Here is a 16,077-nt window from a genome sequence, read left to right as displayed (position 1 = left end):
GTTAGCGGCTTTTGACAGCTGACACTGTTCGGGAGTTTGTTTGTAAACAAGCAAGTTCCAGCACATCGCAGGAGCAACGCATCCGAAAACAGCAACGGGAGATGGCTGATCTGCGCCTATTCTCACGCACGTTCATTACCGAATTTATTGAGCTGTACAAAAGCTATCCCTGTCTGTGGCAGGTGAATGCGAAGGAATACACGGACCGCACGAAAAGGAAGGCCGCTTATGATGCGCTGGTCACGAAGTACCGTGAGGTCGACAAAGCGGCAAGCAAGGATGAGGTGAAGCGGAAAATATATGGTCTGCGATCGAGCTACCGGCGCGAGTTGATCAAACTGAAGAAGTCCATCCGATCGGGAGCCACCCTGGACGATGTGTACAAGCCGTCGCTGTGGTACTTTTATTTGTTCGACTTTTTAAACGAGCAGGACACCATCATGAAGGAGCCCACGAGTACAACGGACGAGTGCCAGGATGTGTTGAAGGAAGAAGTAATAGTGCGTATATTGACATGGCGGATTACGTGCTGGGAACTCGATCTCACCATACCATTCGCTTGATTCGTTTTAGGAATACGACGAAGAATTTGATCTTATCGAGCATTATGATGATGGGCTCGATGTCGATGAGGATCATCATGAGCTGGACGATGTTAGTTCCGACACTGATAATGACGACGACACGATCGATCCCACTAACTGTGACACATTGTCCGAGTATACGTCTGTTTCACGCCGGTCATCCACTGCACCCAGCACGTCACAAACATACTTTACGTCTAAAAAACGAAAGCTAACACCAGCGAGACCTGATGCAAACCAGAAAGAAGATCAAGCTCGGATCGAAATTGCTGCAGTGCACACCAAGGAGCAGCCCAATGCTACTGCCACGACGATAAACAGCAGCCATCAGGAAGATCAATTCGATGTGTATGGCAAACTCATAGCGCATAAGCTGCGTTCATTCGACAAGCTACAGGTTACCTTCTCGCAGCGGCTCATCAATGAGATTCTGTACGAAGCCGAAATGGGTTTCCTGACTCGAAACTGTAAGGTGGTCGATATGGGCAGCCATGGGCAGGACGAGTAGAGCTTTTTTTTTACTATATTACGATATTACGTCGGGGAAATTACGAAAAGGATGTAATCGCAATTAGCACAACAGTGTTCTGCGATGAGCGGTATTAGTATCAGTCGCATTTTCTTTTACTTTGAATAGGGTTAGACATAAATATGATTTATTATCCGTTTATGTAAGGAATTCTCACAATAACCGGACAGACACTATTCCGTTACACTTACAAATGGAGAAATTTAAAATAAACCGCCAGAGAGCTTAGAGTTTCGTGCAGTTTAATATGGTACACAATTAAATTGATACAAGTTTCTGCTTCTTTACACAAGTTTGATGGCAATGGCTTGCCGGATCCAAAAGAATAAAATCCGTTAAGTGCTAAAATCATACGTCCCTGCCGCTGCGTTAAATAACGTCGTGTTAATCTGTAAGTCATGGAAAAGATGCTGTTAAACCTTCAACTAATTACGAGAATATTTTAACCTTTTTAAGTGGAAACACATTGCGTTCGCTTGTAGGGTGGAATGTAGTGTTCCCCGTCCCTAACACGAAACCTTTCAAAATTGCGGGAATGTGACTTAAGTCTGTAATTGTAATCAATATTTGCTTTCGATCGCGCTTCTTCCAACCTCAATCAAACCCCTTCTTTCTGAGTAACATTTAAAAAACGCTTATCACTAGAATAACACTTTCCAGCTCGGTTCGTTGCTTGCGATAAACACAATGCACTCTAATACTCCTGGCTTTGTCCGGTGGTTCCAGCGGTCCCGGCCGATTTGGACCCGGTTTTGCGTGGCAGCAGCACCGAATGGATGTTCGGCATGACGCCTCCTTGGGAAATGGTGGTTCCCTGCAACAGTTTGCTCAGCTCCTCATCATTCCGGACGGCCAGCTGAATGTGGCGCGGGGTGAGCCGAGATTTGTGGTTGTCCCGTGCTGCATTTCCGGCCAGTTCAAGCACTTCCGCTGCCAAATACTCGAGCACCGCCGTCATATAGACCGAGGAGCCGACACCGATGCGGGTCGCGTACTGCCCCTTTCGCAGCGAGGACGCTACGCGGGCGACACTGAACGTAAGCCCGGCACGGGATGATTTGGATGCTGTCGAAATGGACACAGAAGAAACCACGATTCAGGGCAAAACCGAAGAAAGGCGTCTTTCGCTATAACCACAAACTTACTTTTCTTCATGTTGGATGGATTCACGGTTAAATTGCACGAGATTAGGACTGGACGAATTAAGGACACGGTAGTAATGCTGAACCGATTCAAGCGGCAACAATGGCGAACTGCAGCGTCTCCTTCGATTGACTGAAATGCGCGCCGTTTTCCAAACGTCTGCTGTCACCCATACATTCACACAGGCAACACGCATGTTAAGCACCCAGTACAGGGATGCAATCTTCAGATGAAAGATATTGCGTAATATCGGCCGGAGGTTAGTTCGAGTTTTAGCAAACGTTGTTAGTGGAATGTAATAGTTATCGGTCATCTATTTTTTTTTCGATTGGCAACCGATTGTTCGGACCTGTCGAAATTGACCGATTAAGAAATTGGCTATCTATCGAACACTCCAAAGTGAGCGATTTGAATCCCGCGCCGTCTCGCGAATACTCGCAAGATAAGAAGGAAATCATTGTGCAAACAAATTATTTGCTTAATCCACGCTCGGTCTGAAGCCACTTGAGCGATAATGAGCTGCCAATTGGCCACAGAAACGATGCAGTCCGATCATTCCGTGTTGCAGTGTCCGAGACGCTAGGCTTTACTTGTGAACAGGTGTACCGTCCATCGATCGAGGGTTCGAAAGTGATGGGAAAAGACGGTACAGAATCTCGTACTGCCGTTCCGTACGATCGGCTGGCAGAAGATGCAGGCTCAACAGGTAGTACGGCGCGATCTTACGGCTTCCAGCACACTGGCCGGAAAGAACTCGAGCAGTAAATGTAAACAACCGGTCGGAATTGTTTTTACCCCGTTCGTTTCACCTCTTTCGCACGACAGCTGATTTTGTGGAAACGCAGCAAAACAACAACGACGCAGGTAGAATTGGAAGGGGCCGCGTCGAGATAAGGCGAAATCTTGCCGTGAACGGTTCCTCCTATCAGCACAACAGCATGGGTGGGGAAGAGCCGGAAGCAACCAGCGCAGAACACGAACAACTGTTTGCTGACTATCGGGACGAAGAGCGTAAAGATTCTGTCCAGGAGGAGACACCTGCCACGGACGAAGGAATGGATCGGAGCAGGAGAAACGGTAATCGAAATGTGAATAATCGTGCGATCGACCGAGGTGTCTCGTTTAGCCGGAAGTTAATACTGGCTAACGTACTGATCAATGGGCTAATGTTTGGCGTGGCAGGATACATAACGTACCACTGTTTCAATAAGGCAATGGTGCTGTTTTCCTGGCATCCAACGTTCATGTCAATCGGGGTAAGTCTGTCAGCATGATGATATGTCCGTCCGGTATGTTTTAATCACCTCATTACCGTACCTTTCTAGTACCTGATCCTGATGTCCCAAGCGGTGCTAACGATGTCTGGAGCGAACTATTTCACACACCGGTGTCACCATCGGACGAAAGTTTTCCTTCACTGGCTGCTACAGGCGGTGGCCGGCATACTGATAACGATCGCGTCCGTGTGCATATTTCTTAACAAAGTGCGGCTCGGAAAGCCACACTTTCAGACGCTGCACGGTATCTTCGGACTTGTTACGGTGTGCTTTACGCTGGCGTCGATTGGCGGCGGTGTTACTACGAAGTACGCTTTCCAGCTGCGCCACTACATCCGTCCGATGTATAGCAAGCTGGCACACGGTATCGCGGGAACCGCTGCGTACTTGCTGGGCATAACGACAATTTCGTTGGGTGTGTATTCGCGCTGGTTTCAGGAGGATAACGATGCAAACGTGCGTCTAACGCTGGTGATTGCGATTGGTACGGTCGCACTGTACGTAATCGTCGCACCGATCTCCAATTTGGTGCAACGAATTAAAACTACTATCCGGACTACGCTTTAACACGACTAATAGTCACATAGAAGTTAGCAAATCAAGGATTTTCTTTCATTCGTTGAACACAGAGCGTAATAAAATAAAAAAAGCCCTTATTTACATTTTATTCATTTTTTTGGTGCGTTTGTGTTGACTGTGACGTTACAATTTCCTCGTCCGAACCACCGATGATCAGCAGTAATCCTGCCAAAACGAGCAAAGTCCCGAGCCACCACAGCAATGTGCTCTGCTCGTTGAAAAGCAGCATGCCCAGAACGGCCTGTAACAATAGGAAATCGTTCAACATACTGATGGGTCCCTATGCATCTACGCATCTCACCGAAGCAACATAATTCGTGGCAGCGCTGGCCAATGAAGCGCGAAGCGTCGATCCGGACCCTGCGTGCAGGGCTTTGACGAAGAATCTCCAAACGCAACCGTTGAGCAGTATCATAATTAGGACACATAAAGCCTGCACAAAGAGTTCACCTCCCGGCCACTAAGAATGGAAAGACAGGTTTTGTGAAATTAGTAACTAACTAGCACAGCAAGCAAATACAACTACGATTAATCGTTAGGTACATCGTTTTGAACTTTTATTCTATTATCGAGTGTGATCAGATAAAATTATCCTTAGAATAAATTAAGCTTTGTTACACGTTTTACAATGGACACACAATTAATTACGTCGATGAAGGATGTGGGACGAGAGAAGATGAGGGGGGTAGGTTAAAATTTTTCCTAAATCTAAAAATTATTTTTATCTTAAAATCTCTCTCGTTATCCTTCTACTAGCTTTCTTCCATTACACACTACATATCTTATACGATACATTGATTCATCTTTCGCTTGCCGTCTGCTTACATTACAATTTATCGTACTTTTAAGATCTATTGCACAACACTGAATGATCCAGTGCGGGTACTGTCTGGTAGTTCATTTGGGCTAGAGCTTAGTGTTTGTGGTGGTTTTGCCTTTGCCTTTTGACAAATTGTTCATATAAAATTTCATAATTTTCTAAAAAATGCCACTGCGGTTCGGACACTTGCGGTGGCTCCGTGTTTTGGTATTTACGTTTTGAGAATATCGTCTATTAGCTGCAGGATGCCAATTTTAAACTTTCGCTTCTGTTCCATCGTCATCGCCTGAATGTCGGGTACGAGACTTTGGAAAAAGTTATGATCCGCTTCGCTCGCTATAACCGGTGTGTTCGGGATGATGGTGAATTGCGGTGGTACTTGCGTTTGTAGCTGTGGTTGGGACATCGTTTGCTGCTGATGCTGTTGCTGCTGCTGATGATGGGGAATGGTTTGGGACGTTAGCGGTGTTGAGTAGCAGGGCATGGGGATGTTTGCTGTTTGAATCGTAAAAAACTGGCGCTGGGCAAGCAGGTCGCGCTTCGCATCCGTTCCTGAAGTTTGTAACGGACTTCCGCCGGTCGGACTCATGGAACCAACGCTGGTTTGTGTGTTAGACAGGCGGGCTTGTTTGAGCGGAGGTGCCGCTATGATTTCATACTCCGTCGTGCTGGCTGGATTTGTGTCGTGCTGCTCGAGCATTTCCTGCTCCTGATGCTGCTGCTGGTGGTGGTCTGTAACCGACCGTTGTTCTTGCCCGATCGGTACGATCTTTATGGAACTCAGAATACTGTCCTTAATTTGCTGGCTATGTTCCTCCTCCGGTACGTCGATCGTTTCAATTTCGTTCGGTTCGTTGTCATCGTCTTCCTCCTCCTCGTCGTGCTTGCTCAACGATTCGCTCTCTGCTTTCGCCCACAACGTTTCATCCGGTTCGTAGGTACTGCTTTCCTCTCGTGCCTTCAAATGGGGCAGTACGAACTGCATGTGGCTGTACAGGTAGTACGGTTTGCGTCGTGCGTTCGCTGTTTGATCGCTGCTGTCACGGACCGATTTCTGGTAGCGGGTCATGCAACATCGTAAGTTGCGCCAGCGCTTCTTGCAGGTGTCTGTACTCTCGCCGACGCTATTTGATACTTCCAGCCAGGCCCTGTCCTGCAGTGACTGCTGCTTGTAGTCCGGGTTCCCGCTATCGAACAAGCACGGATGTTTTTTCACTTCTCCCACAAACACGATATTGAACGCCTGATCTTCGGGGGTGATTTTGGTCGGACCCATCGTGCACGTACGCTGTGGCACCACACTTCAAGCTTCTTGTTCCCGAATAGGCTTGTTGGCCACCGCCGTATGTTTATTGTGGTTGTCTTTTAGCACCAGGAATAGCTGCGCTTCCCAATCCCGGAATGCCAAACAACGGAGGCGTCCTTTCTAGCCAGCAAGCCTCTGTGTTTTTTTTTTCGCCACCCCTCACCCACTTGTGTTTGGTCACCTTAGCATCTGTCAAAACAGATCCAGCATAAACAAGCGATTTGACAGCAGCGGACTAGGCGCTAGAAAGCTTCGCTCTGGTGTTTTTCATCATAGCCGATTGAAATATGCAATTATGAGGGCAAAATTATAACTTTAATGTTCGCTTAAACCTTTTCATACACAGAGCAACAGAATCGAAAAGACATTAATCGCGATTGTTTGTTTACTTACGTTGGAAAGTCCAGCCCAACCCACGAGTCGGCCACTGTTTGAGGTCAACTTTCCGAACAAGCTCGCAAACGACGCACATAATCCAGCTATTACGGCAAAATAGGGTTTTTCATGCTCCATACCGTTCCAGTTTTGCACAGCACCATCGAATGAAAATTTGTAGAAAAACAAACAATTATGCGACTGTTTTGATCAACCGAACACGGAGTACTGAAGAGTGATTGACATTTGTTGAGTTTACTTTGTCACCCCGGCTGGATTATTGTTGTGTTAAAATGATTTCCTTTACTTTACATACGAAATTAAGTTTCGATTGCAAATAAATTAAGAATTCTTTACTTGTTTTCGGAAATCACGACGAAAACGCATTTTGTACCCATAATTTTCGTGAATTTTATAGCAAAGAAAATTTCACATATGGTATTCTTGCTCAAGCAAGCAAGTTGACAGTTGAAAAATTCGGTTGAATATTTCGAATTTCTATGTGTGCGTGTTGCTGTTAATCATCCGTTACAAAGAACAGCGTACGCGTTGGCAAAGCAAATTAGCTGTGGCTAGAAAGAGATGTACGATAAAGCGTAAGTGCATGTGTGCGTGAGGATTGACCAAAGCACACACACACACACTCCACGCAGCACACTTGCCCCGTATTCGTCAGCAGCAGCGCCATCATCAGCGTTTTTCCGAACAGAGCGAGTTACAGAAAAGAAGTATCGCGAAAAGACGTCGTCGTCGTCGTCGTCGCTTTCGCTAGACAGATTTTCCTCCTTTTTCCCGGACGCATCGCGGGTGCGTGACCAGCGAACGTGTTCGTGTACGCGACCCTCAAAGTTGGAACGCCTAATTTCGGCAGTGCAGTGCGCAGTGTGGCAGTTGCTTTGCAGAAAAGTTTCGATCCGTGATCAGCAGCAGCAGAACGGGGCGTGTGTGAGTGTGTAGTGTGGCGTTGTTATGTGCAACACATCGTCGCCTACATTGCCCAGTTATCCTTTTGTTTCGCAAAGGGGCTGACCATCTCACTATTATCGTCATCACCAGCATCATCGTCAGCTAGCTAGCTGTCGTCGTCGTTGTGTGTGTGTGTGCTGATTATTGTGCTCTGGAGCATCTTCTCGTTGGGTGAGAGTTTTATTCGCACCCCCAAAGCGAGACCACCACCCCCGTGTGTGCGCGACGATTTGTGAGTCAAGGTGAAATTTGTGTGTGTGTGAGTGTTTGTGAGAAAGAAAAAGAAAAGAATCCTTAGTGCAAACTACCTACCAACCCTCAGCTTCGCAAGCTCGTGCATTTAATGTGGTGAGGTGTATTTAATCCTCTTTGTGTGCAGTGCGAAAATTGTGCAAAAGCAGTGTCTAGAGGGTTTTGGTCGTGTGCGTGCTTTTGTACACACTTACACTCGCACAGTCACGTACCCATACACACACGCAACGCTCGTACGCTGCATCCGAAAGGAACAACGGTACGGAGGAGCTCGCGAGAAAGGACCCCGGAGAGGACACACAGAGTCATCGCACCCATCTTTAGGGAAAATCTATCTCTGATTGTTGAACCATCATCCCGTGACTTCTTCTTCGCGAGGAAAGCAACACATTTTCTGGACGAACTCATTGTGTAAGTATTTCGCTTTTTCGTTACGACAAAACGCAACATTTCCAACTGTCCCACCCGCGTCACCAAAACATCTTTAGCAACGAAAATAATCGATCAGTGACCGAGGCAAGCCGTGAAATGAAAATGAAGCTGATTTGTTACCCCCCCCCCTCCCCCTCTCATCGTCAAAATGAATGCCGTCGCAGCCGCCGTTTTGACGAAATGAAGCCTCCCAACGTACGCATTTACGGCCGAAAAAAAAGTATTACCGTAGCAACGAACAAAGATGGCAGGCAAGCAAGGTGGCTGGCTACCTGTCTGTGGTCAGCTATGCTGTGCTATGAGTGCTGTGCTGTGTCCTTTGATGTTTAGAATCTACGAAACTTTCTTGCCCCCTTTTTTAGAACTACTTTGTGTGTTTGATGAGAAAAACAATAGTACGATTGTGAAAGAAGTTAATCGTTCCGTTTTTGCTACCACTTCAACCACTCTTATCAATGAAGCGAATAGATGCTATCACCATATTCTAATCAGGGAGTTTAGATCCATTTACGTTGGTAAATTCCTCACATTATGTGCAAGTGTGTGAGTGCGCGTGGCATTGTGTGCGATTTTTTTTCGTTCGCTATGTGTTTTTTTTTCCTTCCTCTTGGGCGAACTATCAATCAGGGGCAAATGGTTGACGGATAACGACACCTGTGTGTATGAGTGCGTGTACGATAGTGTGGGTGATTACGGTGTGTTTGCAGTGTTTTCGTTTTACGCGCACGGTACACACCAAAACGGGGTATCCCTACCATTTCTACTATTGTTTCGCTTATGCCTACAAGCACACACATACACGGCCACAAAAACACTCACCGGACGTGAACGCGTAAACTAGTCGTGTGTGTGTGTAACTGTAGTTAGACTGTCAAAGTTTAGCCCTCTATTGTGTGTTGGAAGGAAAGGGAGGAAAAAGTGAATCGATTTTTCTCGACTGGACTGACCAAATCCACCAAATGATGTGTTGTATGAGCTTGTCCTTGGGGGAGGACACTCGAAAAAGGTGCCGTACGCAGCACCATCGTACCACGGCTATATTAACACAGAAATTATCGTAAATTGCGTTGCATAATTCAAAACGGCTTTAATCGATGCATGCACATACGCGTTCCTTTATGCAATATTAAGTAGCCTCTGGTTGGGACGATCGCCATGGGAGATATGAACGATGAAGCGACGACAGTGTACCAAACCTATTAACAGCTGTTGATCGATGGTATGACGTTGATGCTAGTCGACAAGCGCAAGACGGTGGCGACTTGTACGTGTAAGGGCGAGGGTGCAAAAAGTGGCTAGCCAGTTGGTCAAGTGCATGCGGTTTGTTGTTTTATGCATTGCAGTTTTTGTGGTGTAAGAAGGTTAAAAATATACGCGCAAAGTAATGGGGTAGAAGAAGATGGCAGCAGGTCTCTCGTGATGACACATCGATGCGAGTAGGAACTACCCGGTCACGGTGGTGACCGAATGCTCCAAATGGCACATGACTATGACGTGTACATGCGATTTTTTCTAGTTTTTTTTGTTAAATTTTCTTTTCATTTTAGAACACCTTTTAAGAAGGTTAAACACGAATGCACAGGTTATGCTGACACTGTGAATTTTCAGATTTTCATTCATGGTGATGATGGCAAACTCCAGCCTTTGGGAGTACAAACACCCTTGTTTCTCACGGGAGCAGTTCTTTGAGAGACTCCACACTTGAGCGTGAGCAACAGTACCAGGAAAAGGAGCATGCGTATCCCTGCATTCCCATTATACATACGGAAAGCTTTTTTGTTGCTATGACGCAATTGCATGAGAAGCAAAGACTGTACACGGCTTGAAGAAGGAATGGTCATCCTCATCAACGCAGACATGTTAGGAAACCGGAAAAGGCAACCAAATTCCAATGAGAACTGTCCGTTTTTGAGATGCGTGTGCTTTGAACGAGACTGGTTTGGGGCTGTAGTAGTATAGGTGGTAGTAGAAGTAGCTGCTGATAGTACGAATTTACTCCCCTTGAAAGTTTGAATCCTCGATGCTTGTGTTTGACCTTGCCGCAGGCGTAGCCAAGTGTGCGGTGGCTGTTCGGACAGATAAAGCCGCGCTGACATCATTCGCTTTGTCGATTTGGAAGGCATCCATTCGATCGAGTTCTTCGTGGTTGCGTCCCACGCACTGTCGAACTGTCGAACGAACGCTTCATGGGCGCGTGGGTGATGGCAGTGGCGCTTGCGGGGTGGTACGGACGTATATGGTGTTGTTGGGGCTTTTAATGAAGTCATTTTTGTGTGCCTTGCGGGAGAGCTCTCCTAAACGGAGCAGGTGTTTTATTCATTAGCAAAAGCGATGGGTAGAGAACTAATACATAATGGCTGATGTTGGTGTAAGGTGCACGATGAGAAAATGAATCTAGGTTTAGGTGTACGGAAGAGAGATTACTTGTCAAATATCAGGAAAGTCTGATCTACCGTATCTGACTCCTTGGAGTTTATCTATCCGTAGTCCTGCGTATTGGCCGATTCGTGATTCAAACAATCACTCCTTACGTAGAATTTACTTTCCAGTTGAGAGTACAATCAAGTAAAGGAACCCAACAAAAGGCTAGCCATTACCTCTTTGAAGGTTGATCTAAACGTAAAAGATGTAGATTAATGCTATCAAACTTTGGTGAAGAAAGTTCAATCATCGAACACATGGCGATTTCTTTAATGGTTAAGCTTGAGCTGCTGGGTCAACTGGATCCTGTATCGATATGTCATGAAGTTTCTTTTGATAAACATTTGTACGGTCTCTTATAATGACGTATCGTCATCACATGATATGCAGATTAAAATTTTCCGATTCCTTCCAACAGTTGTTAATGTTGTTAAGATTAACTCTGCATACTAAAACAATCACCACCTCAGCTTGAAGTGTACTAATCAGTAGGAAAATTTACATCGGCATCAGTTCATTTGCAGTGATAGCTGTGTAAAGAATTGTTTCCCAATCATTATAAAATGCCACCGGTACTGTGGTAAAATGCAGTGCCGGAGATGCTAATATCATTGTTTTGCCACTAATACACACACACACACACACACACACACACACACACACACACACACACACACACACACACACACACACACACACACACACACACACACACACACACACACACACACACACACACACACACACACACACACACACACACACACACACACACACACACACACACCTGGTGTTTTCCGCGGTGACCTTTTGTCGCTACTCGCCGTCAATTTTTTCTCGCATTTTCCACGTTCAAACGAGCTCTCGTTGCTGGCAGCAAAATGAAGAGCAAACGAACAATTCCATGCTTGCATGTACAAAAAAAGAGCCATTTGATGTTGTTTACCACTTACGAGTAAGATTTTGTTTCCCATGTGTCTGCGGGAGGATTAAACATTTAGAATATGTGTGTTTCTGTTGTTTTGGGGAATGTAGGAGTTGCGTATGTAGAAAACAAGTGATATTGTACGGTTTCCATTTCTTTCTGGACAAACGAGAGACAGAAACAGAGAGCTTCTATCGTGAAATCACGAGAAGAATGTGTCTCGAATTATGGTAGGTGAGAAAACCCGAAGCTGGAAGGTGAGCGTGAGCAAACCACACTGGAAGAAAGGTGAGCACATGATGTGCGTACTGGCCGCGGTTGAGAAAGCGCGAGCTTTCCTTTGCACCTAGGCTCCATTTCTCATTACGTTTTCACACGTTGCCGAGTGCAGTACGAAGGAATAGCCTTCCCCGGCTTGAACGGTGGACAACAAACCGACGACAACGACGACGACAACGACTACGACAAACGACCCACACTGAAAAAGAAGGAGGAAACCCCAACAACCAAACCAAAGTAAAGAAGAGTAGTTAAAAAGAGCTAGCAGACAGTCGTTGGCGTTGTTACGTACCCGGTGCGCGGATCCGCTTGCCAATACTATCGGCCGACCTTCTCGTAACCAAAATCAGCCCAAGTCCGGCCGCCCATCCAGTGCTTCACCCTGCTTCACCTCCCTAAGCCCCCTTTTTAGTGGGGGACCGAATACCCGGTTTTAGCGAATCGTATGCGAAGTTGAAAGTTTTCCGGCACGTTGCGTTTTTTCGGTGTTTTCGAAGTTCGACGGGTGCGTGTGTGTGTGTTTTTTTTTTACCAACTGTGGGGCTAATTTTTCCTTCGTCGCCGATGCGCGTGCGATTCGGTTCAACCCTGGTGGATTGTGTCATTTGGTGGTGTTCTGAATTGTTTCCAATTCCAATCAATAAAGTAGGCTCTGGTGGAAAATTGGTTCGGGCCGCGGTTGACAACCGAATTTCAGCCGCTTTCCTTCGTTACTGGTGGAAAAGCTTAGTGCAAAAGTAGGCAGAAAAGGTGACAGTGGTGGTGTGTGGTGCAATCATCAGCTTCAGCAGAGTTGTGGCAGTGTTGGAGGGTTGCAACAGAAGCATTCAAGGGGGTGTACAGAGGAAGTGTCCGCTGAAGAGAAGTTTTGTGCTTTGTAAAGGTAGGAGAGATTGCACACGTCCAAGTATGTCTTGCTAACCTAATAGTGCTGTGCAGAAGTGGATAAAAAGATGCAGATTTTAAATGGGGTAGCATCCATAGCCCAGTGTTTTTTGCAACATCATTCTTTTTCTATGCAATTCCCAAATGGATGTACTGTGTCTGGTTGGTCGGCGCTGGAGTTTGAGTCCAAAGACGCAAATCATTGATTTTATTTTTCGCTCAGCCTGTAACGTGTAGCTTCCAGCTGTGTGTTCCATATGCAACGTTCATCCCCTTCGGTCGTACGTAGTGCGCATGTGTATGGTGTGTGAGAAACATTGTTATGTTGTGTTTGTGTGTGTGTGTGTGTTTGTGCGCTTGCCAATTGCGCTATCGCCTATGACTCATGGAGAATTCTGAAGTGCACTACTCAATGTGAGGAGGAGGATGTCGAATATACTAAGAGGGATGCGGAGTAAGGGTGGCTTATTTGAGGAAGCATGGAAAGACTTAAAAGCGTATGTCTATTGCAGCATTGACAATGTTTACTGTAATATGAAATAAGTTTATTTGATTCCTAGAGCCTTGTCCGAAAGACGTTTGTGACAATCATAAGACTGTGAGAAAAAAGACTCATTATGATGAGACACTGTCGGAGAGATTTTTGTGTCTTTTTCAGAATTGTTACGTAATTTTGTTAAGGTGATAAAAAATGTTATTTTAATATTATTTTAAATATCCTATAACCTTGAATTGTAAAGCAAAGAGAACCTTCCTAACTACACTGCTTTGCATTCAAAGAACACATAAAAGGATGTTTATCCGGAACCGGCCGGTGTTGTTTTTCCTTCGTGAGGTGCATTTCTCCTAGAAGAAATTTTCGCTCACCTTTCTCAAGCTATGCTCTTTTATGTCGCGTTGCCGAAGAGCGAAAATTAACGAACCATGAGCGGAGCCGCTAACTGAAAACGAATTGGAATGGAAAATCTATCCAAATTTTCCTACATACTGTGAATAACAACAGAAATCAGACGCCAGAGGATTTCTTTCGTCACCGAGCGAATATTTTACCAATCTTAGCGAAAAAAGGCCGTAAAGAAACTTTGAAACCAAGTCACTAAACACAGCGGAACAACAAACCTGTGAACAAGCAGTTCCGTTGCCGTCTGCTGGTTACATTGATTTGGTTCTTGTACTATGCATCCGGCCGCGTATCTGTTTTAGAAGAGGAGCAAGTCTAGAACAATGTGGCAGACCGGGAGCCCCTCCAGTTCGATTCTTTGCAGGTTTTCCTCTTTATATGGATTCGCGGCGAAAAACGGTGGATAAGAGAGAAAAATGTTAGAAGAAAAACCATACACGCCGTACATTTGAATCCTAAACATTAAACGGGGCCAGGTGGAAAACGGTGAACGGTGTGCCCGCTTTGCGTAGGTTAATGACCGCTCGGTTAGCAGGCGTGGTGTAGAGATCAACCACGGTACCGTGTGGGGGGAGGGGAAGAAGAGGGAGCATGGGGCGGAATGGTAGCATTAATGTTGCGCCTTGGGGCCCGTAGGTCTTCCTATTGTAGACACAGCCACAAAGCCAGCCAGACTTAATGGTTTGCGTAATGGTCTCCACGCACAAAGCCACACACCAACCCAATAACGTGCGCACGTGGTTGTGCCGTTTTGGCGTCGTTTTCCAGCAGCTGTCAACGCGGATGGTTTAGGTTTGTTGGGTTGATCTATGGTTTAAGTGTGTCCAGTCTTTGCCAGCAGTTTCTCTGCTTCCTATTTTTGCTACATGCTTATTTATGGAAAGGTACGTTATATGCAAATCCTTTTTTAGTTTGGACTTTGCTACAGAATAAATTCTGCGAAATCACTGCAGTTAAATGGTCATGGTCATAAATTTACTTTAAAAGAGTGTAGTAGTTTAGGAATGTTTATTCAATTTAAGATATTTTTTACAGAGACAAAGTAAAATTTAACAAAGTACTTAGGGTAGTCCGACATTCCATCTGGTACTTCTTCCCATACGCGGAACTTACCATCCAGCTACAGGTGTAAAATCCAGTCAAGGAACACTAAAATAACCCTATGGCTGTTGTTCGAAAGAAAACGTTAGGTAGCATTAGCAATTAAAGTTGTAGATAGCCAATAGATTTTTCAACACAACACGAAGAAGCAACATTTACCTTTTACCTGTTGACATAAATTTTCAACGTTTCATTTTCAGGGGTCATCGTCTTGTTTGGTTTCTTAATTATTCAAAATACACCCAACAGATGTCCAAGCGAAGGTAACAAGTCAAATTTATGTCAGCCTAATTACTTGCACCAGTTTCGGACTTTCGCCAATCTGCGCACAAACGGTGATCAGCATGGGGTCGCTTGTTGGGGCTTTGCTGTCTTTTCATGGCCTAAAAATGTCTTTCCCCCTTCAGTGACCCCACAAAAATGTGGTCAACGAAACATAGGTTGGGCGATTTTTGTCCCTCTCGCTCCCTGCTTTCTTTCACCTGATCTATCCTTTTCTGGAGTATGCTTGTGCTTCCAGTTGCCCTAGCTATTTTTCTAAAGACGACTATGCGCTAGTGGATGTCAGAATAATCGGAATCGTGACCAATTGATGCGGGGGCTTTGTGGTCTGCAAACGTCTTTCTGGAGCGCACCTCTGGAGCGACGATGTTGACCTCCCAATTTAGGTCGAGACACATATAAACCACCAGCGCCTCGGTAGCCTCGGGGAGAGATGAATGAGTCGCACATTTTTGTATTATTTATTCCAAGCAAACGCAAACGCCCCGCCAAGGGAGTTTTTGTTGGTAGGGGTAGGTTCAGCGAATCAAGATCATAATCATCATCGCGAAACATCACCACGCTTTCCAAACCCGATACCACACGAGGCGTCAGTTCTTTCACCTCCTCTTTGTTGCGTGTGATGCCGAGGGAAGTTTGTTTTAGTCCGCAGCATTCCTTCGCGGTCCCGCGACCGATGACTGTCATTATTTTATCATTCTCGCCCGACATGGCTGGGCGCTGGGTTGCTGCCAGCATCTGCCAAAGCATGATAGCAAAAACGCACACCCGGTATGCCAAGGGCGCTATGATCGCAACACGCGGCGTCATACATCCAAAACGTGCACTCACTCGCGCACCCTTTCTGTGTCTGGTGTGGTGACCTTTTTGTTTACTAATAATAATTGTACCCACGCGGAGATGATAAGGGAGGGAGCCAGTGAGCAAGAATCAAAATGGTCGTCGGCGCACGGGGGAAACCTTTATGTTTATGTCGCTGGGCGTAAAATCTCCTTTTTCAAAACCGACAGTAGGCCAACA

At 45.8% G+C, this 16,077-nt stretch overlaps 5 protein-coding genes across 10 annotated transcripts in view; 3 read left to right on the top strand and 2 right to left on the bottom strand.

Moving 5' to 3' along the window:
• The first annotated feature begins 18 nt into the window (after nucleotides 1-18).
• LOC118508033 lies at nucleotides 19-1,376 on the top strand. Its single transcript, XM_036047435.1, has 2 exons — nucleotides 19-500; nucleotides 574-1,376. The coding sequence occupies exons 1-2, from the start codon at nucleotides 102-104 to the stop codon at nucleotides 1,090-1,092; spliced, it is 918 nt and encodes a 305-aa protein (XP_035903328.1). The 5' UTR covers nucleotides 19-101; the 3' UTR covers nucleotides 1,093-1,376.
• LOC118508036 (histone H2A, sperm-like) lies at nucleotides 1,116-2,419 on the bottom strand. Its single transcript, XM_036047438.1, has 2 exons — nucleotides 2,259-2,419; nucleotides 1,116-2,178 (listed from the first exon to the last, which is right to left on the bottom strand). Exons 1-2 carry the CDS (start codon nucleotides 2,266-2,268, stop codon nucleotides 1,808-1,810), a joined length of 381 nt encoding a protein of 126 aa, XP_035903331.1. The 5' UTR covers nucleotides 2,269-2,419; the 3' UTR covers nucleotides 1,116-1,807.
• Nucleotides 2,420-2,764: 345 nt separating this feature from the next.
• On the top strand, nucleotides 2,765-4,204 carry LOC118508030. The gene is made up of 3 exons (XM_036047431.1): nucleotides 2,765-2,962; nucleotides 3,082-3,512; nucleotides 3,582-4,204. Exons 1-3 carry the CDS (start codon nucleotides 2,890-2,892, stop codon nucleotides 4,098-4,100), a joined length of 1,023 nt encoding a protein of 340 aa, XP_035903324.1. The 5' UTR covers nucleotides 2,765-2,889; the 3' UTR covers nucleotides 4,101-4,204.
• A 439-nt stretch (nucleotides 4,205-4,643) lies between these two features.
• On the bottom strand, nucleotides 4,644-6,999 carry LOC118508029. Of its 3 annotated transcripts, none has more exons than XM_036047428.1 (2): nucleotides 6,632-6,999; nucleotides 4,644-6,495 (listed from the first exon to the last, which is right to left on the bottom strand). In XM_036047428.1, the coding sequence occupies exon 2, from the start codon at nucleotides 6,206-6,208 to the stop codon at nucleotides 5,144-5,146; it is 1,065 nt and encodes a 354-aa protein (XP_035903321.1). In that variant the 5' UTR covers nucleotides 6,209-6,495; nucleotides 6,632-6,999; the 3' UTR covers nucleotides 4,644-5,143. The 3 variants fall into 3 exon arrangements, with proteins under 3 accessions (XP_035903321.1, XP_035903322.1, XP_035903323.1); XM_036047429.1 differs by having other exon boundaries at nucleotides 4,644-6,551; nucleotides 6,632-6,772; XM_036047430.1 differs by having other exon boundaries at nucleotides 4,644-6,427; nucleotides 6,632-6,767.
• A 132-nt stretch (nucleotides 7,000-7,131) lies between these two features.
• Nucleotides 7,132-16,077, top strand: part of LOC118508026 (lissencephaly-1 homolog) — a 44,407-nt gene continuing 35,461 nt past the window's right edge. Inside the window, exon 1 of one of the 4 annotated variants that reach the window (XM_036047417.1) lies at nucleotides 7,132-8,242. The gene's annotated coding sequence lies outside the window, so the exon portion shown is untranslated. Of the gene's footprint in view, nucleotides 8,243-11,613; nucleotides 12,772-13,254; nucleotides 13,271-16,077 lie in introns of those variants that run through there. The other 3 variants (XM_036047418.1, XM_036047419.1, XM_036047421.1) reach the window with 3 other exon arrangements.

This window comes from Anopheles stephensi, chromosome 2 (genome assembly GCF_013141755.1).
Source record: "Anopheles stephensi strain Indian chromosome 2, UCI_ANSTEP_V1.0, whole genome shotgun sequence".
Classification (NCBI taxonomy): Eukaryota; Metazoa; Arthropoda; class Insecta; order Diptera; family Culicidae; genus Anopheles; species Anopheles stephensi.
This window is presented reverse-complemented; position numbering and strand designations above follow the sequence as displayed.